Below are 10,788 nucleotides of genomic sequence, written 5' to 3' on the forward strand. Positions count from 1 at the left end.
TAACCTCCAAATCCAGTCCCTGAAAAAGGGACAGATACCAGAGACACTCCGGGAATATCAGACGAAAGAAGGAATAGAGGGGAGGAAGGGTCAGAAGTATACTTAGAAGATCCACCAATACTGGTAGATGAATTAGTAGTACCAGTCATGATAACAAAGCACAGTGTAGTCACACAGCGATTCAAGTAAGAAACTTTAACCCAGCAAATAATTGTCAATAATTATTAATAACCACAAGATACGAACTAACAATTTGTATGTAACAATACGGATAAGAGATAGAAATACCAGCCTTCTTCGCGACTTGAAGAAGTAAAGGACTGGATATGCAGTTAATATCTTCGATGAAGCTCCGAACAGTTTCGAAAAAGAACCCTAGACCGAACGACTAGAGAAGAACTTCGACAAACACAAAAAAAAAACCTAGATCAAACGACTGGAGAAGAACTTCGACGAACACCAGAAATTCAGGAGTAAACCAGCATTGTAGCACTGTCAATGGCGAGAAAATATAGACGAATCCAAAAAAAATGCATCCTTGACCGAAATCAGCAGCGAAAAAAACACAAAGCTTCAGCAAAAATGGAAACTTGACGAAATCGAATGGGGATAACACCGCTCGATGGAAGAAGATGAGGACAAACGGATTCATCGCTCTGATACGATGTTAACAATGAAAGAATCGAACAAATTGAAGGTCTGTTAATGGAGGATTAGGGTTCTAGAACTCTCCTGTTAGAGAACGACATAATCGATGGACTGAAATGAACGAGCTGCTCAATATAGCCGGGCCCTCCTGTATTTATAGTAACCCGATAACCCGATTTAAGTCTTACAAAAATAGGTACAAAATTAATATTAGCTAACTATTACAAAGAGCTACTAATGTTAAATGTTATCAAGAGATAAATAATTGGGTCATGTCTATGCCTTTTGTTTTAGGCCGGATGTTAAATATTCTGAAAGCCCAACAAGTTGTCTGAAATTATAGTATATAGTCACATTTAAGAAATACTAAAGTTTGTAACATTCTTTTCTTGATAAGAAATGTGTAAAATATAGTATAAAACTCGTCAAGCATACATGTAAAAACCGAACATTACGAGAAGCACTTTAGGCATCAAAGTATTAAAGATAGAGGAGGCATTTATGGAACTGAAATTTTGATGGGCTCAAAAAATAATTCGGAATTGCGATTTTCAATCATAGAATTTTGAATTCCATGCCCATCTCCATACTGGTAAATGCTCTGTCCCGTTCTTGCAATATTTACCCCACATCTAATGAATGCTTCAGAAAATATTGAATTTTCCCGTTGAGCCGTGTTGATCAGTTTCCATGTTTCATTTATCAAAGAACTGATGTGTTTTCTTGCATCTTCTTCGGAAACACCCTTCTCATTCATGTAACATTGAATTGACTTGGCAACATCACCTCTTTTCATTTCATCCTGAAGTAACAGGAAATATACACTATATATAATATACTACGTATAATATTTTGAAGCCCAGTGAATTTGAGCTTTGCGTTGAATTCTAATTACTTTGATCTCAAATGGAAAGAGTTTAACTCAGTGTATTAAAAATTTATATATAAAAATACACTAATAGGTTGTTTAAAAAATAAATGCACATAATTGCTAATATTAAGTTGGTTGCTTTGAAAAATAAGGGAAATTTGCTAATAACAAGTAAAATTACACTGACCTATAATCGACGAATTCTTTATGTCTATATAAATTAGAATCTAAAGAAATTTAAGTTTTATTTCAAAGGAGCCAAGGAGGAACTTGACCCTGTATATTTTATTAGACGTAATTTCATTGCACTTGTTTGTACCATACTCCCAACCCAAGAAAACGTGAATTTGGATACAAGCTTAAATCACAATTCGTTCAATATTAGATCCTTACATTGAATTCGTTTGTCAACAGTACTTCAAAACTTTTCCAAGGGCAATATAACTCAGTTGTATAAACAACCCATATATTGAAAAACTATACAATTAATACACATGATTTTTAATTGTAATTAACTTTCTTCGTAATTTTGAACATGTACTCTATTTTGGTTACACAAGAGGTTCAAGTGCATGATTTTAAAATAAATGAGGTATATCTGCAGTCGAATAATATTATGGAGAGCACATAAAGTTTATATCATAGGTAAGGGTTAAAAAATCTTACAGATGTTGTCGCTAAATCATCAGCAAGACGAATAATTGTAGCAGACCAACGAATAATGTCAGGGTACTTGCTTAAGTATTCCAGCGCCTCTTTGGTAATTGGATTGGTGACAAAGAAGAATGCATTGAATACTATAACAAGACTTCCAACTGAAATCCATGCATTATCCATGTATTCTTCCAGAGTTGGTATATACCCTTTGTAGTACCATCTTGCTTCTTGTAAGTAAGCTTTGCACAAATCTCCCCACTAATTATTAATAAAAATAAGCAGATTAATGGTTTTTTTTTTGGGGGGGGGGGGGGGGTGGGGGACAAAAGAATGAATTAAGAAATTAAAATACATGATGAGGAGAAAAGATTCAAAATAGAAAAAAGTATATATATTTACTGATTTTTGAAGGTAGGGTATGATGTTGATCCCTTGCTCTTTGAGTACTTCATAGGCAATTTCAGTGAGAGTGTTGAAGAGTGCAAGGTAACATACTTTCATATAGTCTGGAAGATGGTCAATCGCTTTTAGGTCCATTCTGAATGTAAAAAAATCAAATGAGGAAGGGCTATTAACAAAACTAATAAAGGTGTAACAACTAAGAGAAGCGTACATATATCTCTTATTAAGTAAAGAGTGAAAATACAATTAGAGAATTGATGAACATGCGTGAATTCAAAGCAGAAAAGCTATAAATAGTCCTTTCATGAAATTAAAAGGTAAATATAAACTCGTCATTTGTTCATCATTTTGGGACATGCAATTATATAAATCAAGTAGTGGTTAGTGTTAAGCATGAAATTCAAAATATCTAACAAGAGTATTCAAGATTAACTCTTCATCATGTTTATACTGGTTATATATTAGTACATAGAGTTAACCTTTATATATCTTCGTAAAAAGATAATTACTTCTCATGATGATAATTAAAGAAGGAAGTAATTTCCGTCAGTAAATTATAAAAATGAAACAAATTGATAAATCTACATGCACAAAGTTTACAGACATAGTGACTAATTTCTGACCTTTCAACAGCACGAGTGAAGAGTTCCAACTCATCAAGAGTGCCATAGACATCATAAATATCATCTATAACTGTAGCCATAGCAGTGACCCTTGTCAACAGTGTTCGGCAGAGCTGGTTCTTTTGAGGTTCAAACATCATCCCCGCTATCCATAAGAAAGCTTCAACAATTCTATCCCTCGTAAATGGCAATCTTTGTGCAAGGCATGAGTTCTTCCACCACCTTAATTTACATGAAATTTAATGTGTTAGATACCCTGGATCTCGGATTTAACTTATATCCACAGGCCGTATAATATACAAAATTACACTATCAGTGTGTTTGACATGTCTGTATATCTAATATATGTCTGTATATCCACAGGCCGTATAATATACAAAATTACGCTGTCAGTGTGTTTGACATGTTAAGTTAGTAATTTTATGGGTAGTTAGTTACTTATCAAATTAAATGACCTGATAGTCATGTAAAAAACTTTTACATTATCAATACTCGATCGATCTCTCACCTTGATAGATTTCTTAAATCTTCTTGGTGTGTTGCTTGAACAATGTTGAAGTCCAACTTAGCAAGTTCCAGCAGAAGAGGATTAGCATTTGGCATTTTCTCATAAATGTTTATATACCACCTTGTCTCAACTCTCAACATCATCCAATGCAAAGGAAGTTCCAGGGCATGGCGCACTAGTGTGACTGTCACATCGTCTTCATCATATATTTGATTGTTCAGATAATTCTGTAGATGAGATTTTGCAAATATATTGGCGCACTCTAGAAAAGTGCTTTCAGTTTCGGTAGAGAGAAATGAAGCTTCATATAATTGTAACAACCCTTTTATATTTTTACAGAGACTTTGCTTGAGGTTACCCTGCTCATCCTTGAAATCGTTCAATATATCTAAAATACGAGAGTAAGAAATTAAATGGTGGTCAAAACATGCATAAATTTGACCAAATATCAGAACATATATATATATAAAAGAAGAAGAAAATTAGTTTGGCAAAAAGCAGTACCTTGAGAGATATGAAAACCATGTTGTCTCAAGAGTCTAAATTTCAAGGCTGTGGCGTATAATGAATCTCCTGAGGATGCATTTAGGTATATGCTCCTCAAAATTTGCATGATTTCATCGTTGAAGTGGTAACTTACTCCAAGCCTTTGTAAATTATCAATTAGCTCCAACTTATCTAATTCTTCTGATCCCTCATTAATCATTATCATCATCTTCTCCTTCATTTCCTTCTTCAGTTTGTTAAACCGTTTGATATACTTCTCTCCCTACGCAAAGGTTACAAATCACATTAATTTATCTGAGTGATACGACGATATTCATATGTGCTGATTTTTTAATAACAAGAACAAAGTCGTGCTAAACATATGTAATTACCACATAATCATTGTGTATGGACTGAATATATTCAAAATCCCACGTGGTGGGTTCGTAATTCCCTGAACGCCTAATGGGATTAAGATCTGAAGATGATGACTGATTAGTGGAAATAGTAGAGTGATTAAGTGGTGGTTCAGCCTTAGAATGGCAGGATATTGTTGATGATTTTCCAGGGGTAAAAGAGGGAAAACAGGTATTAGGTGGAGGTCTTCTGGAGGTAGCCATGGGTAGCAGTATCCCTACGTTGGTGAATAACATTGCCTCCATTGATATATTCAATTCAATGTCTCTAAAACATCTTATATTTATATATATGGACGTGTTATGTTCATTATTTTTTCTTCCGGGATTAGTGGGGACCACTCCACAAGCACAATTATGATTTAGTTTGCGTCTGAAATTAAAGTCTGATTAGCAAAATATATCGATGACTCAAATACTCCAATAAGTAAGATTTGCTAAATCTTTCGTGGCTAACTACCAAATGTAAATGTTTTTAGGGAAAAGGGATGAACAGTTTTGATTTGAGGCTTTACGATCAACTAAGAAAAGAGAGCATATCTCAAGGAAAAAGACCTATTTGTATCTTTGCACTAAATTAATTCATTATCATAGTAATAATGTTTCATGTGAATTATATGAACAAATAATTCATGATAACTGACTTCACAATTAAGTCTTGAATTTCCATTTTGAAATCTGAGTACTTGGTGAAAATGGAACATCATTAGGAAAATGCAGATTAATTTGTATTAGTACTCTATTGGTCTCAAATTAAAGTACAATTAGGAGATGTTTTTTTTTCTTTCAAAAAGATAAAAATAAAATCTATGTACATTAAAGGATCAGGAAAAAGAGAGCATTGATATCAGTAGACTGTAAGCTTTTATTGATTGATCTGATAGAGCACTTAAAGAAAGCACAAGAAGACTCTTTTGCATTATTATAGACACTTCGCATAATATTAATATCACATGTTTCTCCTTTTTTGCGTTTGAGTTTCTGTTTCTCCACGACAAATCTAACGTAAATCATCAAAGTATATTTTATTTATTTTATCTGGTAAAAACATGTTTTTAATGGGTAACCATGGCAAGATAAGAGCAAATCTTATTCGATGCTGACAACATGTTAGGAATCGAAGCTTTATAAATTTCAGAACTTAATGATGATTCCATGAAGAATTGGAAAGCAAAGGAAGCTGAAATTGTGAAGAATCAGGACACAAACGAGGTGAATGTCTTCTGTCCAAACAAAGCACATGTATAAGAGATTTGGGATTTGGACTCTTTTCACAATTGGGCTCCAGGTGTTTTTTGGGCTCAAAGTGCTTGTGCTGCTGATTGTTGATCTATTTTTATTGGGCCCAAATTCGTCTGAAGCCTCTTGGGCATGTTATAGAAGAAGACAAGACAACGCGTGCAGATTTCTTGGTTATTGTAGATAAATTATTCTTTCTGTTTCTGTCCAATAATTTTGTTATAGAATAGTTAATAGTCATAGGCCAAGTGACATAGTTAGTTTATTTGTATATAAGGACAAGTTCTGTACAGATCTCAATCAATCAAATATACAAAAAATTCTCTCAATCACATCTTCATTCTCTTATTCTTCTAACATGGTATCAGAGCTTTAGTGCTCGATTCTTCTTCAATCCATTTTTTTTGGTTATATCCTAATCAACCATGGGAGACCAAGTCGAGCTCCCTTCAGCATCTGTCACAGCAACCAGTTCTCCTCAGATGGGAACAACTGCTTCTGCACTTCTTGACTCCTCACATTCCTTTTACCTCCACCCTTCTGATTCACCTGGAATGTTTCTTGTTAATTCTCCTTTTGATGGAAGAGGATATGGGGGTTGGAGAAGGGGAATGCTCATAGCTTTGTCTGCCAAGAATAAAGTAGGACTCATTGATGGAACCTTCATCCCAAAATCTCTTCTGATGACTTCAAGTCTTTGACCCATTATAATGACATGGTCATTTCTTGGCTATTAAACTCTCTTTCCAAGGCTGCCAAGAAAATCTGGGATGAGCTTGAAGAAAGGTTTGGTCAGAGTAGTGGACCACAACTTTATCACATACAAAAGGAGATCAGTGAGTCAACACAAGGAAATTTGGACATAGCAGGATATTATGCTAAGCTGAAAAGGATGTGGGATGAATTGGACAGTCTGGATATATGCCAACACTGTACCTGTGACGGTAGTTGTGGTGGTAAACTCAAAAACTACAAATCTCAACAGGATAGCAGATTAATTCAGTTCCTTATGGGACTGAATGACACTTATGCAGCACCTAGAAGCAATCTACTTCTGCTATCTCCTTTGCCTTCACTGAATCATACCTACTCCTTGCTTATTAGAGATGAGAAGCAAAGAGAAGTACAGATCTCTCATCATCCAGCTGAAAGTGCCTTTGTTGCAGCTCAATAGTACTATGGAGTGTCACACCTCCATTTTTACACGCTGGAGGGTATATATAGGGAGTTTTTCCAATTAAAGTGACATTATTCGAAATGAGATTATTTATTTATTTTATTCAGAGTCGCCACTTGGGATGGTTTGTTTTCTAGTGTCCCAAGTCACCGGTTTATTTTAAAATCCCAAATCGAGGAAATTCGATTTTCCTTTTGAAATCTGCGAACCAGAAATTCTAAGTAAGGAATTTTGTTAACCCGGGAGAAGGTGTTAGGCATTCCCGAGTTCTGCGGTTCTAGCACGATCACTTAAACCATTATAATTGACATATTATCTGATTTTAATACATGTTTTAGCCTATGGGACAATTTTAAATTATTAACTGCTTTTAATTAATTTTAAAGAAGACTTAACATCGTCTAAAACATATCCTTGGACTGCACCACAAGAAATGCACCCGCAATCCGAAACACATTTTATTCGACGTTATTAAGATTTGGATTTGGGTCACATGAAATGCGCACCCGAGTTTAGGAAGGTAATATTATTAAAACACACGCCTAAAGCAACTACGCGTTTTTTATTTTGCGAGGGCCATGGAAATTTTTTAGATGGCGCGCCTCGAATTCTAAGGGTTTTAAAAAAATAATTTAACCGAGGACCACGCATTTGGGATTTTATTTGGCGCGGCGCACCTCAATTCTATTTTTGAAAGGGTATTTAAACTAACACTAGAGGGCCATAATCTATTTGTGCTATTAAATATGGCTCACCTCAATTATTAAGGAACTTGGTCAATTGATTAGAGGACATGCAGAATTTCCAATCGTTAATGAGAAAATTTAAACTCAGAATAGGTCATGGATCCATTGTTCCCCGGGGCCATTTCGTCAATAATCAAGAGACCAAGAATAGGCTCCAACGTGAAGTCCAAAACTAGGAGTACCCAGTAAAGAAAACTCGGCACACATGGGCCGACATTATAGCCCAAGTCATTGTCTCAAATACCAATCGACGCAGGAAGCCCAATTGTAATGAGAAATTTAAAGTTTGGACAAAACAACTACTAATCAACATGCTATTCCATCAATTACAATCATCCAACTGAACTTCACAAAGAGCAGTTTTTTAAAAAAACTTCATACATACGCTGGATTCTGATCTTACACACTAGTCCACTTAAGAAAACTTCATGGTTTCAACAAAAATAAATGTAAAAAAAAAAACTAGACTAGGCCAAGGCACTCCCAACACAAAACCAAGATTCACTTCCATTTGAGACTCTCATTGAACAAAATCATTACACGAACAAAAGTGAAAATGTTGACACAAAACTCTTGAAATTGTGAAACTATACTTCAGGCTATAAGAAAACAGGTTTGCAAAACTAGATGGAAAAACAGATTGTGAACCAATTGTGTTGGACATACAAAAAATTGGACCAAACTAGTGGAAACAGTCTTTAAACCAAACTTTGAACCAGCCAAGGTAACAAATGAAATGCAGCAAACCAAAGAACACCCTAAACTTTGAACCGAACTTTGAAAACCAACCAAACTCAGATTATTTTAGCTCAAGAAAGATCAGAAATCATCTTCATAGATTGAAAACTTAAGAAATCACAAAAGGAACCCAATGAAACAGTAATTTTTTTCAATTTTTTCAGTTGTTTATGATTTTTTTCAGAATTTTTATCTCTTGAAGCTCTCCCCTTTAATGAATGGAGAATGAGCTTATATAGGCATGCCTAGGGCTGCCCTAATGCAACTAGCCAATTCCCCATTTACCCTCCCTTCCTTAGTTATTTTCTTTACCCTTCTAACCCTCTTTCAAAAATATCTCACACTTCAGCTCTTATCTTATTCTTTAGAACCTTCTATTCTAACAGAATTTGATTCCCTCACACCCTAAAATCCCTAAATTGACCTCTGACCAACTAGTTATTACAACCTCTGCCCCTTCCTTTGAGACCCCTCTAAGTTTCTAGACTTACAATTAACCCCTCTATAGATCCATGAAGAATGACAAACAGGACTACTCAAACACAAAGGGCTTCAATCAGATCAAAATAAACTCTCAAAAACTCAGAAAACTTTGACAATTTCAAAAGTTGAAAACGAGCTTGCCATGAACCAAACACAATGCAAACTTCACAGAATTGTTAAGCCAATTAATACAAGCTCACAACATTTTAACAGAAATAAAATTCGCCAAACCTATTCCAATAAAACTAAACATGATTTAAACAGCTTTAAACATCCAAATTAACTGATACAAATGCATGAAATTTCAATGACTAGTGGCTTAACTAAAATAATCCGAAGAAGAAAAAGGCAAAAGAAACTAAACTACACTAGGTCGGCTCTTGCAGAGCAAAGACAAACTTAACCATAGAGAGGAGAAGAACAGGAACACAAATAACAGCACAGAGTTGTACCTGAGAGCAGTATTAAGGGCAAATCTCGTTGAATTGGAACCAATGGCGGGGACTATCTCGAAATGGCCGAAAATTGAGAATAATCATTTGTTCTTTGACAAAAACAACTAATTAGCCTTTATTTCCGGCTAATTCGAGACTTGCAAATCACTCGGAGACTTTGTGGATTCAAAACTTGGGGTCAGTACCGAGGTTTTTTTTCTAGGGTTTAGCCGTGAAGTTACACTGAACGGAAGTCGTGGATAGGGCAATTTCAGTTCTGAATGATTTGGGGAAAATTAGGTTTTAGGTCTAATTTTCGATCCAATATTCGAGCCAAACTAGGGGGATTCGAGGGACATGGTTTAAGGATTTGAGGAGTGGACGTAATGAGGATTCCGGGGTGTATTTTTGGTGGTATTTGGAGGTGGCGCCGCCACCCTAAGGCGGCGTGGGAATGGTGGCGGCGGATTTAGGGTTTCAATTCTCTAAAGAAGGGGTGTGAGAGAGAGACGATGAGAGGTTGGGTGGGCTTTGTTCGGACAGTTATATAATACATGATCCCCACTTCTCAGCCGTCTGATCAAACAACATCGACGGCTGAGATCGAGACTTAAGAAAATGTGGCCATTTGGATAGGGGGAGTGTTGGACCGGTTTATAGGCGGGTTTGGGCTTGATTTTACCCGGGTTTAAGGCAAAATTATTTGGGCTTGGGGAATTTAATCTAAAATGGCCAAAAATGGCCTCTTTATTAAAGGTTCTTCTTCCTTCTCTCTTTTTTCATTTTAAAATTTATTAATTACAAAATTAAACAAAAATACAAATCTGATTTAAATTCTACAACTAAATTCATAAACTAATTGCTTCCCAAAAATTAATTAGGTCCTAAATTATGAGAAAGCTAAAAAATTCGAAAATTAAAAAGTTAAAAATGCAAAATGAATCAATTTTTATAACATTAATTAACTAATTAGCCTGCAAATATAAAATAGGACTCTAAATGCAAATGCAACATATTTTTGTATTTTGATGCATTAAATAAATTAATCATGCACACAAAAATGCAAACAAACACAAAAATCATGCAATAATTCCTAAAGATCAAATAATTAAAAGAAAAATCCTGATTTTGGGAATTCTGTAGGAGTAATTCATGCGAGGCAAAAAATCACGTGCTCACATCTATCCCTTTTTGCTCGAAAATATGAAGGGTTTTCTGGCAAAGATAAAATGAGCAACGATGAGGGATTTTTGCCTGCTTGGCACTCCATGAGAAGCATTTTTTTTAAAGAGTTTGACCGAACCTTGCTTCAAAGGTTGCCTAAATATCCTTGGCGATAAAGGAATCAGGTCAGTGTAGT

The 10,788-nt window shown here is 35.1% G+C and overlaps 2 protein-coding genes across 2 annotated transcripts; one reads left to right on the forward strand and one right to left on the reverse strand.

The window, feature by feature from the left end:
- Positions 1-967: 967 nt before the first annotated feature.
- Positions 968-4,847, reverse strand: LOC104238653 ((-)-camphene/tricyclene synthase, chloroplastic-like). Its single transcript, XM_009793109.2, has 7 exons — positions 4,588-4,847; positions 4,214-4,478; positions 3,710-4,097; positions 3,202-3,423; positions 2,576-2,714; positions 2,186-2,434; positions 968-1,450 (listed from the first exon to the last, which is right to left on the reverse strand). The coding sequence occupies exons 1-7, from the start codon at positions 4,813-4,815 to the stop codon at positions 1,148-1,150; spliced, it is 1,794 nt and encodes a 597-aa protein (XP_009791411.2). The 5' UTR covers positions 4,816-4,847; the 3' UTR covers positions 968-1,147.
- A 1,718-nt stretch (positions 4,848-6,565) lies between these two features.
- LOC138872924 (uncharacterized) lies at positions 6,566-7,024 on the forward strand. The gene has a single exon (XM_070151345.1). It carries the CDS (start codon positions 6,566-6,568, stop codon positions 7,022-7,024), a length of 459 nt encoding a protein of 152 aa, XP_070007446.1.
- The last annotated feature ends 3,764 nt before the right edge of the window (positions 7,025-10,788 follow it).

The sequence above is a fragment of the Nicotiana sylvestris genome, chromosome 1 (genome assembly GCF_000393655.2).
Source record: "Nicotiana sylvestris chromosome 1, ASM39365v2, whole genome shotgun sequence".
NCBI lineage: Eukaryota > Viridiplantae > Streptophyta > Magnoliopsida > Solanales > Solanaceae > Nicotiana > Nicotiana sylvestris.

What these genes read in the sequence shown, in the direction of transcription:
- LOC104238653 (XM_009793109.2), bottom strand. Translation starts at nt 4,815, where the DNA reads ATGGCTACCTCCAGAAGACCTCCACCTAATACCTGTTTTCCCTCTTTT. An exon ending in TGGTTTTCATATCTCTCAAG is followed by an intron (nt 4,098 to 4,213) that starts GTACTGCTTTTT and finishes CTCGTATTTTAG; the next exon opens with ATATATTGAACGATTTCAAG. An exon ending in TACCCTACCTTCAAAAATCA is followed by an intron (nt 2,435 to 2,575) that starts GTAAATATATAT and finishes ATTAATAATTAG; the next exon opens with TGGGGAGATTTGTGCAAAGC.
- LOC138872924 (XM_070151345.1), top strand. Translation starts at nt 6,566, where the DNA reads ATGGTCATTTCTTGGCTATTAAACTCTCTTTCCAAGGCTGCCAAGAAA.